Source organism: Peromyscus eremicus, chromosome 20 (genome assembly GCF_949786415.1).
Source record: "Peromyscus eremicus chromosome 20, PerEre_H2_v1, whole genome shotgun sequence".
Classification (NCBI taxonomy): Eukaryota; Metazoa; Chordata; class Mammalia; order Rodentia; family Cricetidae; genus Peromyscus; species Peromyscus eremicus.
Window position 1 is genome coordinate 21,313,594 of NC_081436.1, and position 24,764 is coordinate 21,338,357.

Here is a 24,764-nt window from a genome sequence, read left to right on the forward strand (position 1 = left end):
TCTGGGAACTAAACTTGTACTCTTAGTCCATCTTTTTTCAACAGTTGCCACCAGGCATTTGAGTTCCGGGTCTTTTTACTGGTTCTATCAGTCTGTTGGAACTACCTTTGCTCCAGTGTGTGTCCTCTCTCGAGACAAACAGGGCAGGGATTTGATCTGAGAGCTGAAGAAGCGGAAGCACAGAGGAGTTGGGGGCGCGGCTAAGGCTATCTAACCGGTACTGACAGGTGCTGCCTGGGGTTCCAAAGAGAGAGTTGTCTGGCTTGGTTCTCATGCCAACACACAGAGAAAGGAAAGGAAGGAGAGGAATAACATAAAAGACCATCGCCAAATTCTCGTCTCAAAATATTTAATTTGTTTGAAAAGGATACATTCCCAACTTCCCCCCACCACACCCTCCGGCCCAGCAGCCGTGACACACTCGCACAGGCACACACACACACAAGGCCAATGGGCTGCTGTCTGCTTCTACCTCTGCAGCTGGGACAGAGGGGTCTTCTCCTGGCCTCTTTCCCCAACAAAGGTAGGGAGAGGGGCTGCTGGAATGTGGCTCCCAGGGAGGATGCAGAGCCCCACACACTCTACCAATCACATGCACTTAGAAAAATAAAACCAAGTGGTGTTCTGGCATCCCAATACCAAAAGACAGCAATCTCTACCTGGAAATCATCTTTGCCTTTTTCTAGAAAAATTTATTGCACTTAATTAACAGATGTTAAAGAAGCTGTGGGTGGGGCTTAGCCCTGGAAACCAGGGGCTCCACGGCTCCTCCTTACAGGGAGCATACCTCTCAGGGCCACTGGAGAGCTTCACATCTGTCCCCAGGCTGGAGGACTGGAGGAGCTGCCTGAGTGGAAAGCAGGCCACAGCACCCTCTCAGCAGGGATTGTGGACGAGGAGCGTCACTGCCTAGTACCATCCCCAACCAAGGGAGTCAGACCCACAAAGCTCAGCCTTTGGGCCAAGAATAAGGTGACTGAGGCAGGTCCTCCACAGGATGGCCGGCTCTCTCCAAACATGTATAGTTCTTTTATCTAGACATTTCTTGTATGTACACTCCTGCAGCATTCGAGTTCATTCATGCATCTTTTCTGAGTTTGCAAGGAGGCTCCCACAGCTGAGAACAGGTCGCTTAGGAAGTGAGAGCACTTCTCATCCCAAGGTGAACCCATGGAGAGCCAAACAGAAGTTGGCTTCTCAAGCCTGCTTCTCTTGACAAGATGTCAAAGAGCTGAGTGCCAGAGCCTCAGACTTCAGCCATCAGCTCCTACAGGGAGTTAGGAGACTTTCACGGCAAGACAAACCCCAGAGATCAACTCTTTCTGCACGGCCTTGGGTCCGAAAGCCAACCGAGGAGCGGCCCCTCTGTGAATACTTTCTCTCCAGGACATCAACCTCCAGGCATGCTCCTTCCTGTACCTGCCACTTTCAAAAGGCTTCTCCAAGAAGCGAGCGGCCATACGGTTTCCCAGTAAGTACTTTAGGAGGAGCCAGACCCCCCGACTTCTGGAAGGAAAGGAGGGCACCACAAGGCAAAAGGTAGGACCAAGGGAGAGACATTAAGCCCCAACCCACCCACTGGGGTCAGAACACAGATGGCATCCAGAGATAAGTATCCATTCCTTAAAAACTAAAACTTAGAAAACACAAACCTTACATTTTCTAGCCAAAGAGAACGAAGAGCCTTTTAGCTCAAGGCTTGTCCACCAGTAACGAAGCAAGAACTGCCTCTGGGTGAACAGCTGGCCCAGAGAGTGCCGGGTGGGTGGGAGGCAGGCAGCTGGGGCAGGACACTGACATGCTGGGTGCAACTGCCCTTTGTGGTTACAACAGAGTGACAAGTGTGCACATGGTTCCTACAGAACCACAAAGTCAAAGTCAGGGACCTAGAAGGAGGGAGACCTCCCTTGGCCTCAGGGACCTTTGTCGAGAGGTGGTGTGCAGGTCCCAGGAGGGGCAGGGCATCTCCTGGCTGCAGTCCATGGCCAGCAGATGGTTTGCCCTGGTCTTAACATCATTATGAAAAGTCTTAAAAGATTGGGGCCCCAAACTAAGCCACCATTGAAAATAAAGCCAGTGTTAAGGATAATAAAGCACCCTCGTCACCTCTGTCTCCTTCACACAGGCTGCCCACCCTGAGCAAATAAACACACCCTCCCGAAGGGTGCCCTCACTGACCCACATGAGCAGAGGGTTCCATGATTCCCTCAGCCAGTCCTCCGGCCAGAGGAAGAGCACAAGTTCAGCCCAACAGAAGAGAAAGGTACAGCTGTGAGGCAGAGGAAGCCAAAGCTGCAGGAATCACTCCACCCATGGCCAGACCTGTGTGGGCAGCCCCCGACTCCGGAGACCAAGACTGAGGAACTCCAGGCCAGTGTAAATGTCTCCAGAGCCTGCCGTCCTACGGGAGCTGTACTGTGACTCTGGCAAGTGCAACAACTCCCATGAGGTTGCACCCTGACACTCACGGGGAGGGGTTCTGATCTGTGAAGTGAAAGGCCCTCTTCTGTCTTCAGGGAGACTAGAGTCTGGCCTGGGACATGTCAGTGAGCCGGAGCAAGGAACCAATGGAGCGTCTCAAGAGACAGCCCCTCGCTCTGGTACCCAGAACAGGAGACTGGAGACCAGTTTCCTAAATACCATGCAGAAATGGTACCCTGGGCTAGGAAGCTTAAGCTTCTTAGGTGATGGGATTTATTTTTAAACCTAAGATCTGAGAATGGTTCCTGGGTAAAAATAACCAGAAGCTAGGTAAGCGGAAGTCAGGAGCCTCCAGACTGGCCTGAGATACAAAGGCTGCCTTAGATGCTGGCAATTGGAGCCCAGAGACCAGCCATCCTGGAAATGTCTCTTCCATAGCAAGTGGGATGTAGAGGGAGCTGATCCCAGGGCTGCTTCAGGCCTGAAAGCCACAAGTTAAAAGGGATATGGGAGCTAAGAATGGTAGGATGTACTTCTGCTGAAAGCCCCAAGCCCCACCCCAATTCCCGGCTATGCAGAGACCCCACTCTTATGGCCCACCATCCTCCACACACTAACAGAGTGTCAGTGTGTCCTGGCTCTGAGACAGATGGGAATGAATGTTTCTCTCAAAGATTCTTTTGGGGAGGGTGAGGTGCATGACAGCCACACCCCAAGTGAAAATGCACCTGCTACCTGAGACAACATTAGGGTGACAACAATCATGACTCATTCTGTAGACAGCCCTTGTCGGTCCAGACTGGAGACTGAGGAAGGCTGGGAAAGCCTGAGCACTCTGTAAAGAGAGATCTGGACTGCAGAGGTCCCTTCTGATTCGGCTGGGACATCCAAGAAGAGAAACTTGGGCCATTTACCCGTCTACATAGATTCGCTCATGTTCCCCATCAGAGAGGAGCCTGGTCCCCTGGGGAAGTCACCACGTGTGCTGGCCATGTTATAATGAAGCTGAGACGTGAACACTCCTAGAGCAGGTACGCCACCATGTGCCCATGAAGAGTCCTAAGTCTCCACACGAGTGTGGGGTCCAGGAAGCCCCAGGCAGAGGTCTGAAGTGCAGGCAGTGCCCTGCGGGGCAAGGGGCACAGGTTACAAGGGCCCGTACTTGGTCTCATACTTGGACACGATGGTCTTGCATTTGCCCACCTCCTTGCGAAGCTCAGCGACCTCCGTCCGCAGGGCTGTGTTCTCCTTCTCCAGGAAGGCCGCCCGGATGGTGATCTGGTTCTCCTTCAGGCGCCTGGCATCCCGGGAGCGTTTAGCTGCCACATTGTTCTTCTTGCGTCTTGTCCAATACTTTTCATCCTGTGGGAAAGTGCCCTCTGTGGGTGTCTGGTGCTCCCCCTGAGGGAACCTTAGCTTTCCTTCCTACCCCCCAGGTCTACTCCCTACCCCACAGTTCAATGCTGTGGTAAGAACTAAAGATAGGACCCTAGAAAAGGACCATTATACCAGGGATACTGCCCTGTCTTCAGAGGGGCAGGCTGCATGATGGGAGCAAGCATCTTCCCTGACAGGCAGTGTGCTGCTGGGTGCTCTGTCCTTGCCTCCTTTAGGCATATTGGTTAACATCCGCCCCCCAACCTCTTTCTGAGACAGAGTCTCTGTTATATGGTTCTGGTTGTCCCAGAAACCACTACGTAGACCAGGTTGGCCTTGAACTCCTAGAAATCGGCCTGTCTCTGCCTCCTAAGTGCTAGGATTAAAGACTTGTGCCACCACACCATGCTTAGTGGTGGTCAAAAGCCAAAGATAGGTGCAGTCCCCTGAGCTCAAACCTGACTCTACAAGACCATACAAGAAAGAGAGGGAGCAGGAAGAGGAAGAGAAGGGGTGTGCCCCATGGTGCATGTGTGGATGTTAGAGGATAACTTTGGGTGTCAGTCCTCACTGTCCATCTTGAGACATGGTCTCTTTGTTGTTTACCATTGTGTTTGGCAGGCTAGTGGCCCAGAGGGTCCAGCAATTCTCTTACCTCTGCCTCCTTTCTCCCGGTAAGAACACTGGAATTACAGACACACACTACCTGTTACAGCTTTCCCATGGGTTCTTATGGTTTTGATTTTTTGTGGCAAACTCAGGCAGGTCCTCATATTTTTGTGGTAAATGCTTTACCCACTAAGACAGCGTTTCTCAACCTGTGGGTTGTGACCCCTTTGAGGGATCAAACAACCTTTTCACAGGTTTGCCTAGGACCATGGGAAAACACAGATGTTTACATTATGTTTCTTAACAGAAGGAAATTATTTATGAAATAGTAGTGAAATAATTTTATGGTGTAGGGGATCACCACACACAAAGAACTGTATTTAAGGGTCGCAGTGTTGGGGAGGTTGAGAACCACTGTACCCCAGCCCTACAAGGTGTCTTTTGTCCTTTGAAATTGTTCAACCATGCTTTCTGTGCTCTAGTGACTTCTCTTCCTGATGGCTGGACTAATGCCAGCGAGGTGGAACACTAACCCAAAGAGTCACTGAGGCCAAGCCACACCTAACCATCTCTTCCCATCAGATTGTTGCTGATGTGGCTCCAAGCACAGAACTCCTGTGGTATCCATAACAGGAAGGGTTCTCCATATAAAAAATCACACATGAGTTTTTTATATGGAGAACCCTACTCTAGTTTCTTTCTCTGTCTCTCTCTGGCCTCTGCCTCCTGAGTGCTGGGAATAAAGGTGTGTGCCACCACACTTGAGCTCCCTAGAGATGGAGCTCAGGGCCTCATGTGTCCCCAGCAAGCACTGTCCTGCCAAGCTATGCCACTGAGTTGTACTGCTGAGATATGCCACAGCTTACCCTAGACTCTCAAGCCACTGCTGTGCCTTTAAAGTTTTTTTTTTTTTTTTTTTTTTTTTTTTTTTACCTTCTGCTCATCAGGAACAAAGACCTTCTTGGCTTTTTTGATCATGGGCTGGGGCTTCAGGTCTTCCTCCGCAAACTTGTGCTTCCGAGGGTTGAAAAGCTCCCCACCTGGCACACTGGAGAGGACCAGGTCAGCAGGGTCAGGATTGAAGTTTACATCAACCTCCACACAGTTGGGGTCGATGGGACTTGGGGTCTCCCTCTCCTTTTCCAAGGATGATTCTGAAAGACAGAGGCCAAAGATCTAGAAGCATCTCACTGGACAGAGAAAATATGTCACCCCACCAGATACCCTGGAGGCCCCACAGACCACTGCCACTTAAGAAAACCACATCACCAGCCCTAAAGGGAGACAGGCAGGCACACGTGGTTCAGTTCCTAAGATGACCTCCCTTTTTTGTGGGCTATAGATCAAACCCAGGGCTAAGCATGTGATCAACTACTCAATTACCTCCAGTCCATGAATCCTTCCCCCTTAGGAACAGACCACACCAAAGAAGAGTCCCTCAAAATGGACAGGATTTTCTAAGTGTTCTGTTTCCCCAAGAAATGGTAAGCAAAACCCTGAATCATTATACCACTCAACCTCCTGTGTCTCAAGCAGTCCAAGAATGAAAACCAGCCGAATGTCCCCATGACAACAGCGGGGTGAGGACATAGGCTGAGAACTGCATGGGTTCTGCTGTGCAGCCCCCACGGCAGGTGCTGTACTCACTCACTCACAACGGAAAGGAAATGAGTGGTAACTCTTATTTCACACAAAAGGATACCAAGGCCCAGATAAATGCTACGGGCTTTCCAACACCCCACAGGTAAATAACTGAAGTAAAATGTGACTCTTGGCCTGGCTGACTCTGGCTCCTTACTCTTCCTATTCCATATGGCTGCTTTACAGGTAAACATTGGATTAATGTCAATTTTAGAGTTCAAAGGTTGTGTGTTGAGATAAGAGTTGTTAAAAGAAAACTGAACCCTTGTCCTACCTGTTCAATGCTACCAATAGCAGTACACCAATAGCAGTACACCAAATATTCAGCCAACAGATAATTATTGAATATAAACTATATCCCTGGTAGCGTCCTGACAGACACAACACAGTGTAACAGAGAGGTTAAAGCCATGGTTCTTTTTTGTTTTTTTGAGACAGGGTTTCTCTGTGTAGCCCTGGCTGTCCTAGAACTCGCTCTGTAGACGAGGCTGGCCTCGAACTCAGAGATTCACCTGCCTCTGTCTCCTGAGTGCTGGGATTAAAGGCGTGTGCCACCACTGCCCTGCAAAGCCATGGTTCTTAACAGGGGACAATTTTGCCCTACAGGAACTATCTGGCTACATCAGGACTTCAAGGTGCAACTGGCATGTGTATAGAATCCTGAAGGCTGCTATACACCCTACAACACAAAAGATATAAAAATTAAAAACCAATCATCTTCCTACAATCCCCCCCAAATTATCTGCCCTAAATGCTGATGTTGCTGACACAGACTTTTCTCTTGAAATGAGGAAATCACTGGGATGTTCATGGTACAAGTATGGCACGATCAAATTTAGGTTTTCAGCTGGATTAGGTTGAGTGTGTTGGTGTAAGCCTATAATCCCAGCACTGGGGAGGTGGAGGCAGGAGGATCGGAAGCTCTAGGTCATTACTTGCTATGTACATAAGACCCTGTCTCTCTCTCTCTAATATAATAAAGTCTATTCCTAAGTAAATGTCCAAGAGAAATATATGCATGTATCTACCAAGAGACAGGCACACAAATGTTCATAGCAGCATAGTTCAGAACCCCAGCTAGACTATATAGTGAGCCCCACTGTCCTTCAACTGCAAAATGGCTAAACTGTGGTGTGTTCACACAGTATTATCTACCAATGAAAATTAACAAACCTCTCCCACAGGGACAAGATGATTGAGAAAAAATGCTGTATAAAGGAAGTCAGACACAAAAGTGTACATATTACTTATGCCTTCTCTAGAAAATGAATGTAAAAATTAAAGACTTCCACTTTCATTTGTACCTTGCTATGTAGCTCAGGCTGGCCTGAATTCATGGCAATCCTCCTGCCTCAGTTTCTTGAGAACTAGGATTACAGGTATAGACCAATATACCCAGTTTTCCATTAAATATGTTCTGTGAAACTATTTTTGTTCAGTTTTTGAGACAGTGTCTCTCCATTATGTAGCTCTGGATGTCCTAGAACTCATTCAGTAGACCAGGCTAGCCTCAAACTCAGAGAGCTCTGCCTGCTTTTGCCTCTCAAGTGCTAGAATTAAAGGTGTGCACCACCATTACCAGCATATTTTTATTAATATTAAGGCATTTTAATGCCCACATAATTTATATCTGTATTATAAAACTGTATAAAGTTATAAACAGGAGTAGTAATGCAATGAACTTACAATGAATGTTGTATGTGTATGTATGGTGTTGGGAATTAAACCTGGGACTCCCCAGTGTAAGGGAAACACCTGACCACTGCACTGCATCCTCTGCTCAACTTTCTGTACATTTATTTATGTGTTTATGTGTGTGTGCATGCATGCGCCTGTGTGCACACACACCACTGTACAAACATGGAGGTCAGAGGACAGTTTGGGGAAGTCAGTTCTTTCCCACAAGGTACCCAGGCTTGATGGCAAGCACCCCCCACTGACATCTTGCTGACCATAACGATCGAGGATTTTTTTTTTTTTTTTGAGACAGGGTCTCTCTGTGTAACTCTGGCTGGCTGTCCTGGAACTCAATATGCAGCCCAGGCTGGCCCAGGACTTATTTTATAAAGGAGGCTTGACTCAAAGTTGTGATAATCCTGTCATTAATCCTGGATATCTGGAGCTCACTTATAATATTTAGAAACCAAACAGAGGACAATTCTATTGCTCAGCTATTAGCAAATGTAATCTTTGGTGATAGAAAGAAATAGTGATTAACTCTGAGAAGACGAATGTCCAGAGTCACAGGCATTTCATGGATACCAGCACAGTTCTGTACCCTGACTTGGGCAGTGTTGAAATGGGTGGTTCACTCTGTGAGGATCCACCCAACTGTACACTTTTATATACATACTTCATTAAAAATCGCCCTTAGAGGTTAGAGAGATGGCTCAGTGGTTAAGAGCACAGGCTGCTCTTCCAGAGGACCCAGGGTCACTTCCCAGCACCCACATGGCAGCTTACAACTGTCTGTAACTGCAGCTCCAGGAGCTCCAACACCTTCACAGAGACACATATGTAAGCAAAAGCACCAATGCACATTTTAAAAAAAGATCCTTTCTTACTCTGGGCATAGTGGCACATGCCTTTATTCCTAGCATTCAGGAGGCAGGCAGATCTCTGTGATTTACTTGCATACATGTTATGTACACTATATACATGCCTGTTGGATCCCTTGGAACTGGTATTATGGATGATTGAGAGCCACAATGTGGGTTTTGGGAACCAAGCTCAGGTCCTCTGCATGAACAGTAAGTGCTCCTAATGATTAAGCCATCTCTCCATTCCATTTCCCCTATCTTTAATTGACACAATTTACATGTCAATTCCACATGTAAAATATTTTTAAAAATTCTAATGTGTGATGTACGTATGTGTGGATATATGTGTACATGTGTGAATGTCCATGTCAAGGCCAGAAGTTAATGTTGGTTATCTTTCTCAATCACTCCATCTTTTTCATTGAACTTTTAATTATTTGTATATGTGTGCACCTGCATGCACGTCACATTGCACATGTGGAGGTCGGAGGACAATTTGCACAAGTTGGTTCTCTCCTCCCACCATGTGGGGCCTGGGCTGTTTTCCTCTGACCTCGACACATACAGTGGACCGAAGTTGATTCCCAGCACTTGATTAGGCTTCAGAGAAAGTTCCATTCTCTGCTGAGCCATCTTACCGATCCTCTCTACCTTATTTTTTGAGACAGGGTCTCTCACTGAACCTGGAGCTTACCGACTTCTAGCAGACTGGCCAGCTGACAAGTATCTGATTCCTTGGCACTGACATGCCCACACTGTGCTATGTCCACACTGAAACAAGCATTTTTACCGACTAACCATCTCCCCTGTTTTTCCTTTTTTAGATTCATTTTATATGTATAAATGTTCTACTTGCATGCATGTGTGTACACCACCATGCCTGTTGGACCCCTTGGAATTGGTATTATGGATGGTTGGGAGCCACAATGTGGGTGTTGGGAAACAAACTCCGGACAAGTGCTCTTAGGGGCTGAGCCATCTTTCCCACCCATTTCCTCTATCTTTAATTTTTATTGAATTAATTAAAATTTATTTTGAAGTGCTAAGAAAGAAACCCAAGGCTTTAAAATTTTTATTCTATGAGTATGCAAGTTTGTTTGTATACCACATTCATACCTGGTATCCACAGAGATCAGAAGAGGGTGTTGGATCCCCTGGGACTGGAGTTACAGCTATGAGCTGCCATGTGGGTGCTGGGATTGAACCTGAATGGTCTGGAAGAGCAGCCTGTGCTCTAAACCACTGAACCATCTCTCCAGTCCAGAACCCCAGAGTGCTAAACAAGCACTCTGCCACTGAGCTACATCTCTAGCCCTTCTTTTATTTTTTTAAGACAGAGTCTCACTATGTTATCTAGACTAGCTTTGAACTTGTGATCCTCTTGCCTCAGCCTTATGAGTAACAAGAATTACAGGTATATGACACTGAATCTGCTCCCTCTGGTTTTTGTTTGTTTGTTTTGTTTTTGAACTCTTGTACTGGGGCCAGAGAGATACAGTGCCTAAGACCATGTGCTGCTTTGGAAGTTGACCTGAGTTCAGTTCCCAGCATCCCTGTCAGACAACATACAACATCCTGTAACTCAAGCTCCAAGAGATGAAGTGTTCTTTTCTAGGCTCCACAGGTACCTGCACTCATGTGCACATATCTGCTTCCCATAATTAAAAATAACAGATCTAAAAAGAAGACCTTAATATTTTAGATATATAATAAAATACTCTACCTGTGATATACACTCCAACTTCTTACTTTTTAAATTTTATTTAAAAAAATTTCCCTTAGCCGGGCGGTGGTGGCGCACGCCTTTAATCCCAGCACTCGGGAGGCAGAGCCAGGCGGATCTCTGTGAGTTCGAGGCCAGCCTGGGCTACCAAGTGAGCTCCAGGAAAGGCGCAAAGCTACACAGAGAAACCCTGTCTCAAAAAACCAAAAAAAAAAAAAAAAAAAAAAAAAAAAAAAAAAAAAATTTCCCTTAGAAAATTAAACAAAAACACACCCTGAGAGCTTCATGGTGTGGGTCCCAGGAGACATGTGCCCCCATGTCTCTGTGGCTTCTCAAACAGGGGACACATCTTTCCTGGTGGGTTTATGTTAAGATATGAAAATACAAACCCCCCCCCAAAAAAAAAAAAAAAACAAAAAAAAACCAACACCCAAACCAAAACAGTAAAAAATGCCTTTAGGTCTTGAAGATAATTTGTAGAGCAGTGGAAATGGTATTCGTATTAGTGCCTAAGCGGTACCTGCCTATGCAGAAGAGCATCCTGGGTTCAGTGCTACTTCAGTACCTATCAGCCAGGTGACTTGGGCAAGGTTCTCACTTTCTCTGTGCCTCAGTTTCCTCAACTATAGAGCAGGGATAATAGGCTGAATAGTCTCGTAAGATCGTCTCGATGACTCTTTGTTAAGGTCTAGCACAGAGTAAGTCCTAGTAAATGTTAGCACTCCCAGTCAGAATGACAACAGTAGTGTTGATAACACTGCCTAAACTTGCCAAAAATCTGTGGCCAAAATACCGTTGACATAAAAGAACAGTATCAAACGCAGAGTGGGATTTCTTTTCTTCGAGTTGCGGCCTGGGAGCTCCCTCCACCATCCTGAGCATATGCAGTCCCCCGCAGAGGGAGGCCAACTGGTGCCGGCCTAACGACTGCTTTATCCCAGCCTCACGGACAGTACTGGAGACTACGGGCAAGGGGTTCTCTAATCTGCAGTCCATCGGGACCTGCTTCAGAGAAAGGGCACCCAGGGAGTGTGGACACAGCAGAACTCAGTGGAAGTGGGCTCCTTAGACGACAAAGGCCTGTCACCAACCTGTGCTGGACACGGTTTCTGAGGGCTGAAAGACGGCAGTAGAGGAGGACGGTGGAGATGCTGTGGAAGAGCTGGCAGACTCCTTCCCTTCAAGCTCTGAAACAGGCAGCAGCAGGTTCTGGGCCAGGTGGGTGGGGCTGGCAGGGATGCCATTCTCCAGCAGGAACTCATCCAGGTCCATGTACTCTAGGTGGAAGGACTCGCCATCATAGGGGATGGTCTTGTCCCAGATGGGTGGCATGAGGGAGGCAGAGACCGCCATGGTGCTGGCTGCTGCCGACTCGTCCTCCTCCAGTTTTTCCTTCCCCTTTTCCTTATCTGCAAACAAAATCTGTGATGAGACACCACACAAAAGTAACTAACTCATCCCAGACGCAGGGCAGTGAGCCTCAGAGAAGCCCCATCTTTCTCAGAGGCCTGTTTCAATCCACATCCCACATACATGTTTCAAGAGCATGTCCTGTCTTCCCATTATAACCTGGTGCTTGAACCAGGCAGGCTGGTCTCCTTCTGGGGTGGCACCACATTCTCTTCTGGGTCTGGCCTTTCTGGAATGCTAGCTGCATACTCCAAGGCTTGAGGTAGTCCCAGAGTTAATGCAGAATAGGCTGTAGGCAGGCATCTACAGGAGAGGCTACATGGAAGGAAGTGGTGTTTCTGACCTTCCCTGATATCTTAGTGTGGAAAGGGCTGAGGCCCTCTAGCCAGTAACTCCTGGGCTCCCCTGTCCCGCTCCCTCTAGTTACGGCTCCTGCAGACATGTGACCTGATCCACATTATTTGACGGGAGCCTCCATGTGTTTCACTGTCAATAAACATTAAGTCCCTCTTTTTCACATGTTACCCTCAGAGGTAACATGAAAACACACACTACTGAGCATGCCGTACACAGTACACATTCTTTATTGTTGTGAGGTCACCAAGGGTAGGGACTGTGTCTGATTTAGTTCCAGATTTCAGGGGCCAACAAAAACGGCTAAGCACACAGCGGCTATGGGAACCTGTGTAACAACTGGAGAGTACTGGGTTTTCAGACACATTGGCTTCAGGTGTCCTCACTGAGAGGCCCCGGAGCTCTCTTCAGAGCAACCAATTCAGAAGGCCTCTCTCCCTGAATAAGCAGAAAGACTGGAGGCAGATTTCCCGGGAGGATGGAGAAGGGTGGAGCTGAAGGAGGAAAACTGTTCCTATTCAAAGTGGAGCTAAATCAATTAGTGAAGATCAGATCCCACCTGTCTTAGTCAAAGGTTATGCATGTGGATATCCGCGAGAGGGCAATCAGGAAAAAAAGCCTAGAGAAACGTGACAAGAGGAGAGAATCCAAGTGACAAGGAGGCTAATCAGAGAAGTGGGAGATGAGATCATGACAAGTTCATAATGGGTTTTCAAAATTGAGGGAGACAACTTTGAACTCTGGATTTAGAAGTGAAAAAAAAAAAGAAATCAAATATTATTATGTTGGAGATAAAGCAGTCATGCTTGGGCCCCAAGACCAGACAGCTAAAAGGCAGCCTATTAGTCCAATAAAAATGACCAGACTCAGTGAGATGGAGGTTCTCACAAACAGAACTTGCTCATGGCTTCTAATATGATTTAACTTGAATTCCTACGACTGCCTTTTTAATTTTTTTTTTAATCAGGCTTTGATTTAAAAACAACTGGGAAGCAACAAAAATCCCAGCCTGTGGACTGGGTGGGCCAGATGGCTTCTCTGCTCGTCTCTCTGACTCCACACTCTGTTCAGAAATGACTGGACCAGTTGGGTGGGGTCACTTGGGATCAAAAGAGGTAAGAGAAGGGAGGAGATAAAAAAGCAGCCTTACAGAAGGACAAGCAACAGGAAGTTCCACATTTTGCCTGACCAAAGCAGTTAAAACTATTTTTTTTTCTGCTTTTCTGAGATAGGGTCTCATGAAGCCTAGGCTGACTTTAAACTCGATGTACAGAAGGGATGACCTTGAACCAGTGTCCCCCTGCCTCTACCTCTCCAGGGCTGGGATTACAAAGCAAGCACGGCAATCAGTCAGGCTGTTTTAATTCAGTGTTTGTACGGTGAAGTTTTAGATTAACTGTAAAAGGTAAACGACTGGCATGTTTAGTACTGAAGTCACAGGATTGACACCAGTGCTTGTCAGCTTGATACACTAGAAAGAGCACCAAATCGAGAGCCAGAAGGCCCACCCGTGTGACCTTGAGAAAGCATCTGCACCTCTCAAGAGTCTCAACTTTCCTCATCTGCAGAGTGTAGATAATAAGCTAAACAAGATAAGATTGTGTCAAGATGTTTGCGAGCATGTGCAAATGTAAGGTAAAATCACTATATGGACCACTGCTCGCTGGTAATCTTAAGCAAGAGCTGCCAGTTGTGAGCACTTGCTGTTTGTCTTACTCTCAGATCTGGAGCAAAGCATCATCTTCAAACAAACAAAAGGGTTTATGCACATGAGGTCCTGAAGCAGGAGGAGAGAACCTAGCCTCACCTGATGAGCGGAAGCTATTTATAACCCAACACTGACAACCATAAGCACAGCAGCCTCAGAACACACCCAGGAAAAGAAGAGACATGGCATTTTAGCAAGGGAAATGAATTTGTCAGTACAAGAGGTCCACACAAAGCCTATCCCTTCCCAAATTCCCTAATTACACTGAGCTCTTAAAAATGCAAAGGTCTCAGACAGAAAACACACCTCAATGCACCTAGACAGTACAATAATAGGTAGCAGTCCCGCTGCTGTTCCAGGCCAAATACCCAGGCTCAGCCTGCTTTCCACACAAAGCCCCAGGGACCCTTGTGGCCTGGACAATACTATGAAGCCCGGTCCTGCCATTGTTAACCAGGTGAAGGGCCTCAGTGGCTGCATTCTAACCCTCGTCCCAGCTCTACTTTACCCATCCTTCATCCCCTTAAAGACACCGCGGACCCTCTTTGCACATCACCTCCCCGATCTGCACCCCAGCGACACACTTCCAGTAAAGCACCACGGTAGACCCACTCAATGTCCACTCCCAGAGAGGAAGAATCCTCCTCCTCCAAGACGGGCTAAAGACATACGAAGGCCATCTGCTACACTGATTGGTGCTTCTCAAACTTTGGTGGTGGGCTCTGCACCCATGGTGGTGCAGTGGGATGCTTCTTACAATACAAGCTTCGGTCCCAGGATCCGCTGACTGTGTGAGGCCCAGGAACCGGCATTTTAGGCAAGCGGCTTCCTAGGGATTTGGATGCAGGCAGCCCCGCTGGAGCCCGATCTAAGTGGCTGCTTCCTTGCAAAGTTCCATTGACCTGTCCTTTCCAGACAGCCCCCTGTCTTTTTCTCTCGACCCCAGGCCTAGTCCAGCAGGGCCCTAGTCATCTCCTGACCCGCATAGCCCTTCTACGCTGGACCACTTCACCCTGACCTCTGACCAGACCCGCCCCGCCCCCACAAGGCCCCGCCCTTGCAGAAACCCCGCCCCCAGACACGCGCGAGCCGCCCCCCCCTCACCGAGGCGCGTCTCGCGCGGGGGGTTCTCCATCAGCTTCTTCAGGACCAGAGGGAAGGAGCCCGACAGGCCCCGTTCCCCAGCAGCACGCCCCGGGCCTGGCCCCGCCTGCGGCTCCACAGGCGGCTTCTTCCCGCCGCCCGCGTCGGACATCGTGCCCTAAGCCCCGCTCCTGCGTCTCGCCTCCCCCGCCCGCACCCCGAGATGGGCCGGAGCGGCTCGACCCGCCGCAGCTGCTGACACGGGCAGCACTGCGCAGACGCGCCACCGCACCCCCGCCTCCCTCCGTCCCTGCCCCGCCCGCGGACGGGTCCCGTCTCATTCATTATTCATGAGGCCAGGCCGGCCGTCCCGGAGCGTGGCTTCCGATTGGTGCGCTCTGCGTGAGGGCGGGCACAGCTCCTCGAGCCGGGATTGGCTGTGGGGGCCAAACGAGCTAGACACGTGCGGGGCCAGGTGAGGCGCATAGCCTCGCCCGCCCGGGAGCACCGTGGCCTTCTGTGGAGCTCCTCGCTTCGTTTTGGTCAGTCGTGTCCTTTTAGCCACCACTTTCGTGACTCCAGGTTTCCTCCCAGTCCATCGTGGCCTCTTTTCCCTCCTCCCCTCAGAGAAGCCACCCGGGAGGGAGGCGGGACTGGGCGCCACGGCCCAGCCCCAAGGGTCACGTGGAGCGGCAGCCGAGTCTAACCTCGAGGGGCGGGGCAGCGAGGGAAAGGCGCAAGGCAGCCAATGGGGCGAGGGGGCGGGGCCGGCGCGATTGCACGAGGCTCTGCACGTGCGGCTGCGGCGCGGAGGGGCGGGGCGGGGCGGGGCTGGGCCTTGCCTGGCCTGGCCTGGCCTGGCCTGTTCTGTTCTGTTCTGTTGCTCAGCGGACTCTGCTCGGGGTCCGGGGACTGGGACGAGGGTACCTGGCCAGCACCCTTCCCACGCGCCCCGAGGTTGGCGGAGCTGCTCAAGCGGGTGTCAAGTTACCCACTGATCTGGGGATTGGGAGCTGGCGTGGCAGCGGGATAAACACTAGCGTAGGGAGCGCATTCTTGAGACCTGTCCCCGGACTAGGGTCGCGACGTACTTGCGTACTACTAGCTGCTCACTGTGACCTTGGGAAAACCAGTTGCTCCGCTGGAGCCCGTTTCCTTAGTCTTAAAATTCAACATGGAACTAGAGAGTCAACACAGTTTGGGACACCCCCAAATTCACTTTTACAGATCAGATTTCCCTTTCTTAGAATTAAAAATTCCCTTTCTTAGAATCAAAACAAAACAGAAACTACCAATCTTGCATTTTGTGGGAGACCCACTTCTTAAAAAATATCGATGCTGTCTGGGTTCCTTAGGAAACCTATGCGTCATGAAGGGGTGCACAGACCTTCAAGGCGGCTCGCAGAACTTTGTACCTCTTTGCAGTACAAATCATACTCGGCTTCAAGCCCAGACAACACTAGACGCTCTGGGATTAAGCTCTCAGAGGGGCCGGGACTTGGCCTGTTTATACTGTGTCCCTCCCATGGCTCCCTGCCTCCGAAGGAGGAGCTGGAGTCTGGCGGAAAGGCAGTCTGTGGTTCATGCGGTAGGTGCAGAATGCAGCAGCAGCAGACAGCTGAAAGCGCATGGAATAAGAATTTTGCTAGAACTTGAGGAAAATGAAATTGAGTAGCTGAGTAGGCCTAAAGAGAGAGAGATTAAGGACTTTGGGTAGTGATAGGGACACGATGATGGACTTTGAAACCCAAATTTGAAACCCAAATTTAAGTTTCTGCTGCCACACTAATTAGATGTTGATCACTTTCAGCATCTGATGCCTCCAGACCATTGTTTCATTTCTCTTTATGTGTGAAGTGGGGATAAGGCAGGATCTAGCCTGCAGTGTAAACACTTTTCCTAATTTAATTAAAATTGATGGATATAAAGGGAACTGCATAGAAAACCATGTTTTGGCCGGGCGGTGGTGGCATAGCACTCGGGAGGTGAGTTTGAGGCCAGCCTGGTCTACAGAGTGAGTTTGAGTTCCAGGACAGGGACCAAAACTACACAGAGAAATCCTGTCTCAAAAACAAAAACAACAACAAAAAAGAAAACCTATGTTTTGCAGAATTATTAGCAGGAATTCTGTATGTGTCTAGATCTTTAGGAGAAACTGATCTAGAAACAATTTAAAAGAACAGCTCTAAATAAATGAAGCAACATACGAAACTCTAGAAAAGAAAAGCTGGGTGAATAAGATGGTTCTGGGGTAAAGTTGATTGCTGTCGAGTCTAACAACCAGAGTTCAATCCCTGGGTGCCATATGATGGCAGGAGGGACTAACTCTCACAAATTGTCTTCTGACCTCCATGAGCACACACACACACACACACACACACACAGTAAAATGTAACAATATTTTTTAAAAGAAATAGGAATCTCCAGCTAGTTTGGTTATAGAGGACCTTGCTAGACTAGACTTAAATGTATATTTTCATGGCTAAATATTACATTATTGAGAAGGAAAAACAATTCCTAAATTGCTAGAGGAGGATTAATAAGGTATAAGTGGCAAGTTATCTGTTTATAACAAAGATGACAGGTAGGGAGAAGTAAAGATTTCCACTCCTGTTTCTATCCCTACCCCCTTCCCTATTCTTCCCTTTTTAGTTATAGTTAGATAACCCCCAGGTAGATAATGACTGTTACATCCAGCAGCCAACCTGGAGCACTCGCCTAATAGTAGACCAGTGACTAAGATGCATGAAGGTAGCAGGTTGAGGCTTCAAAAACTGATCTAGCATTGAGTCTCTCTTCTACTGACACCCAAGGGAGGAGTTTCCTCTGGATAACCAAAAGGAGGACGTTCAAAATCCCTCAGCAGCATTACAGGCCCTGCAGTGCCTCCTTGCAAGCTGTGGGGAATTGCAGCAGTCAGCACTGTCCTAAAGACAGGGACATTACTTTCTCTTCCTTTTCCAGCTGACCTCAAGAACCCCAGCTGCATTTCTCTGCTGCTGTCCTCTGTCATTGCTATGGCCATAATTGTGACCTTGCCTCTTTTCACAATAGAGGAATAAGTGTTATGAGAAGTAATTTGCTAATTGCCATGATGTGTGAGCCTTATAAAGAAATAGACTACCTAAGAACATGTTAGTACCTGGTTAAACTTTAAAAGTATGTGGTACCTGGGTGTGGTGGAACACACCTTTAATCCCAGCACTTGGGAGGCAGAAGCAGGTGGATCTCTGTGAGTTCCAAGACAGCCTGGTCTACAGAGTGAGTTTCAGGACAGCCAGAGCTACATAGTGAGACTCTGTCTTTAAAAAAAGACAGAAAGGTATGATGTGGCATCACAGTATTTTGTATCAAATTTTTGAGTTTTTTTTTTGTTTGTTTGAGTTTTTTTGTTTGTTTGTTGTACCCTAGGTTGGCTTCAAACTTGATATGTAGATGAGGATGACCTTGAATTTATGGTCCTCCTGTGTGCTGGGGTTATAGGCACCAATTTATAGAAAGCAGGAGATCAAACCCAGGCTTTGTGCAAGATAGGCAAGCACTCTACTAACTGAGCTACATTTGTAGTCTCTAATACCAGTTTATCAATTAATTAATCACTTATTGATTGTGTGTGTGCACACATGTGCCATGGCACAGGTTTGGAGGGTATAGAACAACTTTTGGGGAGTAGTTTCTTTCCTTTTAGCTGGGTTCCAGGGAGTAAAACTCAGGTTGTCAATCCTGGTGGCAAGTGCCTTTTCCCACTGAGCCATCTTGCTGGTCAATTATAGGTTTTTGTTTGTTTGTTTGTTTTTGTTTTTGTTATTTTTACTGGGAATGGGATTGAGACAGGATCTTAATATATAGCTCTGCTGTGGCCTAGAATTCACTGTTTGTAGACCAGACTATCCTCAGACTCACTAATATCCACCTACCTCTGCTTCCCAAGTGCTGGGATTAAAGGTATTTGCCACCATGTCTGGCCAACAATAGGTTTCCAGTCCAGTGTCTACCTCAGGGTGTCTGGACCAGTATAACTCTGGGCTTGAGAGGCAGACCTGAGGAGACTCTCCTTTGAGCCAATGCCCTGCTTATGGCAGCATGCAAAGGACTTCTAAGCCCCAGTGGTTTTCCTCTGGGAAGGGGATGGAGATTCCTATCGAGTAGGGGGTTTTGTGTAAAATTATCTGTGATAAGCACTGACAGGTACCTACTACAAGAGTAGTATGTGAGGTGTGTGGGTGCGCACTCATCTAGCCCCTTTCCTTCCGTTCAGGATGTGTTGGTTCAGGAGTTGTTTTGTGTATGATGATGAGGCTGCGAACGTAAGGATAGGTTACAGAGTCTAAACCAGCATCAGAACAGAATAAGAAATGTTATTTGCCAGACTGAATAGTTTTAGATTCTGTTCTTTTCAGCCGGAAACCTGCTGATCCACCCAAGTTCTATTGAGTGAAGCATATGCCAAGCATGTGATTTTCATTAGCCTGAACGCCACAGTGGTCTTGACTACTTAGCATCTCGGACCGACAGACGGCAAAGGAACCTGGAATGAGCAAAAGCAGGCTGATGGTAAGGCTTTCACTGAGTTCTAGAAAGCCAAGACTCATTGTCCCAATACTAACAGCTGGCAAGCACAGTGCTTTGTTCAGAGTAGTAATAAATATTTGTTGGCTTGCTTTCCTTGCTTGGAGTTGGTAAGGTTAAAACATCTTAAAGCCAAATTGTATACATTTGGTGTGTTATTAATATGAAATAACAGTCATGTATTTGGCTTGCGGTGGAATCTGGAAGAACAAGCATGAGCCATTCGGCAAGTTTCCAGCGCCAGCCTTGCCAGCAGCTCTCTCTTTTGAGGCCCACATACCTGTGGCCGGGAAACTGTGCGTCTGTGCTTTGTACTTTGGTCTGTGTGCTCTAGGGTAGAAGTGGAGGGTGGAGCCTCTTTCTAAATTCTTGCCTCTCCCTTCAGTACTCTCAAGAATCCTAGTTTCCTATTTGGCTTGTGTTTTGCACACTCCCAGAGTTTTGATAACACGAGCTGCCCCAAGAGTGCCATGACCATGGAGAGAAACCTCCCCCACCACAATAATGTCTGAACCCTCACTGCCTGACACTCTGCTTTCCCTAGCCGAAGTCCTGGTGCTGATGCAGAAGCAGGTGCAGGCTGTAGGGCCCAGCCTCTGAGGTCTCCTCCTTGGGATCTTTCCAACCTCGCTAGTGTTTCTCTCCCCATGGCTCACCTTCCGTGGCACCAGTGGCCTTTTATTCGGCAGACCAAGGGGAGGCCTTTGAGGTGCTTCCCCACAGCCTGAGAGCTCCTCACAGAGTTAGCTCCGCCTCACTTTTCAGGTCTTAGCTCAAGTGTCACCCCTTGGAAAGGCCAACTGGACCCATGACTGCTGTATTTCTTCACTGGGTTGAAGCTGTAGTGGAGCAAGGACAGTGTTTGTCTAATCCATGCCTGAGCCACAAGCATAGCAAATGCTCACCAAGCTAATAATGAATAACTGAATGACCAAGAAATACCACATGGCTCCAGAGACCAGGGAATTCTGTGGCTAGGCATGAGCCTGGAACAGGGGCTGGGGGACCCTCCCACCCTGGATCATCAGTGTTCTCATCGGTAGGATGGGAAACCAGACTGCCTTGCCGTGCTGCTGCACACAGTGATGTAGGAGCGGGTGGCGCATGCTCCAGAGTCATCCCTTCAGCAGCCTCACCTGGGGTCTGGCCAGATGCAAAGTCACCTGGAAAGGGAGCCTCCGACACTGCCATCAGTGTCTGGCACTTGATGAAGCTGTGTTTTCATGTTTCTAATGGGGGTAGGGTGGAACAGAGAACAAGACCCTGGGCTCCTCAGGAGGAAGGAAAAGGCCACTCACCGATTTGCCCTGAGGTGGCCAAGCTCTGAGTCCATTTTTCATTAAAAGACGGGAAGATGCACCACTTGGCAGACTGAAGTGAGGAGTAATGACAATATCTCCAGCACACAGAAGGCCCCACGTCCTTTTCTCCCTCCTGAGCAAACACCATGCTTTCTCTGGCTTCCCAGGCTGTGTGAGTCCCCATACAGACCTCTACTCAGACCAAGTTTGGGTCAGCCCAGGCTGCAGGTAGTTCACCTGAAACCTGTTTACCTCAGTTCACCAAGAGAACTGGAGTGAGCCCCTTCCCTTGGATCCTTTTGTTGTAACCCAGCAAGTACCCCTAAGACTCTGCCTGTTGACCTGTCCTGTAGGGTTCAATGGTGTCATGCCTCAGGAGTCTCACCTCTAAGGAAGCAGCTCTGTGTGTGCATAATCTCATAACATCCAGTTCTTTAAAGGAAGGTGAAAATAAAGAAATGGAGATCAGATTGCCAATATAGGAAGGAAGGGAATGAGGGTCAGATTATAGGTAGAAAGAGCAACCACCAAGCCGGCCACACTGTTCTTGGCCTGTTACAGTTTGAAATACTTCCATGTGGGACAGCGCATTTAGTCCTGGCGACGAGCCTGTGGCATAGGTATTCCTCATCCTTTCTTAAGGCAGGATCACATCCTGACTCTGAGTTTAAGGCTTTGCCTCTTGCTGCCTTTCCAGAAGTGTCCCTCCCTGCCCAGCTCAGAGTAAAGACCTTGTTTAACTTTAAAGCATGTCAGGCTCCTGTAAAGGGAGGCCTGGATAGGTGGAGAAGACGAAAAGATGGATAAGAGTGCCACTGAGCACAGCCGAGGCCCTGTAGGTAGGGAAGTCGGTGGTCAGAAGCTAATCAGATGATTTAGAGACTCAGGATCTTTCAAGAGGCTGAAGAAGAAAGAAGCAGGAGATGGAGAGCACTGGAGAATCTTTGGGGAAAGTACAAGAGCAGAGACAGGAAGCATGGTCTTCATAGGTTCAGAGGTGAGAAACTGAGTCAGAGCTCGGAGAGTGGATCCATCTTTTCGCTCATGGATTTCTCAGTCTGTAGGTAAGTTGGCTGAATTGTGGCTCAGAATAAGGACCACCAGACAACCAAGGGAGTGTCAAGTGTGGTCAGTACTGATCAGGAAGGCCTACCTACTTGAGGACCATGGAGAGGCAGACGTTTGTGCAGGCTGCAGCAGGCCCTGGAGCTGCCAGTGGGGCTCCATGTGGATCTTGGGAAGTGTCTTTGAACTAGAAAATAGAGCATGCTGCTGCAGGGAGAGCATTCTCCTCGAGGGCACACCTGGAGTTTGTCACTCTGCATTGCTCTGCTCTGAAATTCCTTCCCATTGGAACTGAACTGCACCCTGCATGTGACTTGGCTGTGCTGCAGTGTGTCTGGGCTAGAGAAGAAAGGGAAGGAAGGGCTGCAGGGTCCTCCAGGAGAAACCTGCTCCTTCATGGAGGTGAAAGGCAAGCTACTGGCTCTGCTGACTCCCACAGAGGCCAAAGCAGAGTGGTGGGAAGTGGGGAGAACCAACCCCAACAGGAACTTGTAAAGTACTTGTTACAAGACTGCTGGGCCTCTGGTTCAGCGTGGTGGGTGTGCACCTGCCCGGGGGGGGGGGGGGGGGGCTGGGAGCTCTGGGGAGTATAGACAGGAATGTGATGGGGGCTTTGTGACATACTTGGCTCCCCCGCCACTTCCCCCTTGATTTTTTCCCCAGTTAGCCATAAGCTGCTCTCAGTCCTGTGGGATGGCACATTCTGATTTTCAATGAAGTGCCACATGAAGTAACAGGAGGTGACCCTAGACTAAGACCCAGCTAAATGGGGCTAACCAGTCATCAGGCAGAACTTACTAGATCTTGGCAAAGCTCTGCTTTAAACCTTGGGCAAGTCTCCCCTAAGCATGGGCCCTGACTGCCCATGAGGGATGGGGACTTTTCAGCTTTCCCAAGGCTCTGTGTAACAGCTGGGAGCCAGTAACCAGCAGTTGCTACCACACTTGGGAGGCATTGTTAGTCTCACATACCCTACTGAGCAATGTCCTGAGCCAACCCCAAGAATGTTTCCCCACCCATCTGTGAGTTGACCCTGTCTGCAGAGCAACAGGCATCTTGGGACAACTGGGTGGGGTCATGAGGGTGCTGCATCATCTTCCCTAGTACCTGCAGGGAAGGAAAGGCTCTGCTTACATTTCAGAAAGCCTTCCAGCTGGGCCCACCCACACAGGCCACCCAGAGATAGCAGAAAGCTGTCGGTGCCCTGTTTGTAGATATGGACCCTCTCTGAGGCTCATCTGTCAGGGGGCTCTCTCAGGGATATGTAGGGATATGGGCTTCTCCTGGTCAGCAGCTGGTGTCCTTTGTGCCATTGGATGCAGTATCACCTTCCCCGATACCTGTCTAGGAGGACGTATAAATGCCCAGCATTAGAAACTACAGGCAGGCTGGGCAGTGGTGGAGCACACCTTTAATCTCAGCACTTGGGAGGCAGAGGCAGGCAGATCTCTGTGAGTTCGAGGCCAGCCTGAGCAAGTTATAGGACAGCCAAGGCTGCACAAAGAAACCCTGTCTTGAAAAAACAAAAAAACAAAACAAAACAAACAAAAAGACAAAATAAAAAAAAAAAGAAAGAAAGAAAAGAAAGAAACCACAGGCTGTGGTCTGAAGGGCCTTGGTCCAAAGATCCCTAAGAGCCCTCTGAGGACCTTGCCATGAGCTCTGGGGAAACCCTCTACCTCAGATAGCACTTCCCAGGATCAGAGCCTCCGTCCTGCCTTCCCCTAGTTAAAGAAATTAAGCCCGCTTCTGGCCCCAGAGGGTGAAAGGAGTCCCAAGCTGTCCTCCAGCTCCAAAGTTTGGAGAGTCCTCCCGGAACAAGTCCTGCAAGGACAGCAGGTTGATGAGATGTGTCCGATGTCAGCCCAGAATGAGACAGATGTCTGCAAAAGTTCCAAGGGGGCACCCTGACCTCCTGTCCCCCGGCAGCAGAGACAGGGTGGTCTCCTCTAAAGGCAGCGGGGAGGGGCTGATGGCACAGCTCTGTAGCAAAGCTTATGCTTAGCATTCAGAAGGTTCAATCCCCAGCACCGTGGGAAAATTTTTTGATAACGGTAGTAAGAACCTGGGATGAGCCTGAGAGATTTGGCGACATAAATATCAGGAGAGAGTACCCCAAGTTAGTTTCCCAACTCCCCAAAGCTAAGCAGTTCAAGCCCTTAACTTTGCCAGGAGACTTGTGAGATACCTGGTACTGGCTGCCCAAGCTGCCCCTCAGCCACTCACTCCACTCTACTGCTTGTCCCTAGCCCTGGGGTTGCCTGTGGTATCCTAGGAACGTGGGGCTTGTGGTACTGTTACATAACCAGCTTCCAACCCATCCATGAGTTCAGCCCTACAGCAGTGAGCAAGTGGCAGGCGCAGAAAGCCCTTCTCCAGACGCGGCTGCTGCCCAAATCTACCAGCTCTACCACTCGTCTGCTCGCCCCCAACGTGCAGAGGGAGGGAGCTTAAGAAGCAATCAGCTTCCTGGATTCCTTCAGGCACTCTGGTCCCGTCCTTGTCCACGTGAGCACAGCACCTGTCAGTAGTGCACGCTGTCCAGAGCGCCCAAAGCCAGTAGGTATGGGGGCAGCCCCAGAATTGATGTGGCATACATACACACACCTCCTGGGGTCCTTCTCTGCACTGCAGCCCTTCCTCACCCATCTTGCTGCTGTCCCTGTGCCTGCTCCCACCCCTTGGGCACTTGGGTCCCTTGCCGGTATAGACCACCTGTGTTCCTACCTGTCCTCTTCTCTGGCCAAGGCAAAGAGTGCTCCAGCAGGGACTTGAGGGTCTCAGGCATGTCCATAGCAGGGGCCACTCCAGTCTGGTGGCAGCTCCACATGGCCCAGCAGGAGGTGCTTGCTCCGGAGTTTAGAAGCAGCTGGAGAGGCAGGGGCTGGCTAGGGAGCCACAGGCTAGGGAGGCAGGCGGGGTGTGAGCCCGAGGCAGCCAATGGGCAGCCCCAGCCCCAGCCC

General features: G+C 49.0%; 2 protein-coding genes across 7 annotated transcripts in view; one reads left to right on the plus strand and one right to left on the minus strand.

Annotated features, from left to right (window-relative positions):
- Window positions 1-24,764, plus strand: part of Rangap1 (Ran GTPase activating protein 1) — a 187,870-nt gene that overhangs the window by 62,218 nt on the left and 100,888 nt on the right. The window lies entirely within an intron of this gene.
- Window positions 333-24,680, minus strand: Tef (TEF transcription factor, PAR bZIP family member). Of its 4 annotated transcripts, none has more exons than XM_059247955.1 (5): window positions 24,529-24,680; window positions 11,403-11,720; window positions 5,341-5,561; window positions 3,625-3,783; window positions 333-3,546 (listed from the first exon to the last, which is right to left on the minus strand). In XM_059247955.1, exons 1-5 carry the CDS (start codon window positions 24,629-24,631, stop codon window positions 3,481-3,483), a joined length of 867 nt encoding a protein of 288 aa, XP_059103938.1. In that variant the 5' UTR covers window positions 24,632-24,680; the 3' UTR covers window positions 333-3,480. The 4 variants fall into 4 exon arrangements, with proteins under 4 accessions (XP_059103938.1, XP_059103936.1, XP_059103939.1 ...); XM_059247953.1 differs by lacking the exon at window positions 24,529-24,680 and adding an exon at window positions 14,888-15,122; XM_059247956.1 differs by having other exon boundaries at window positions 333-3,783; window positions 24,529-24,679.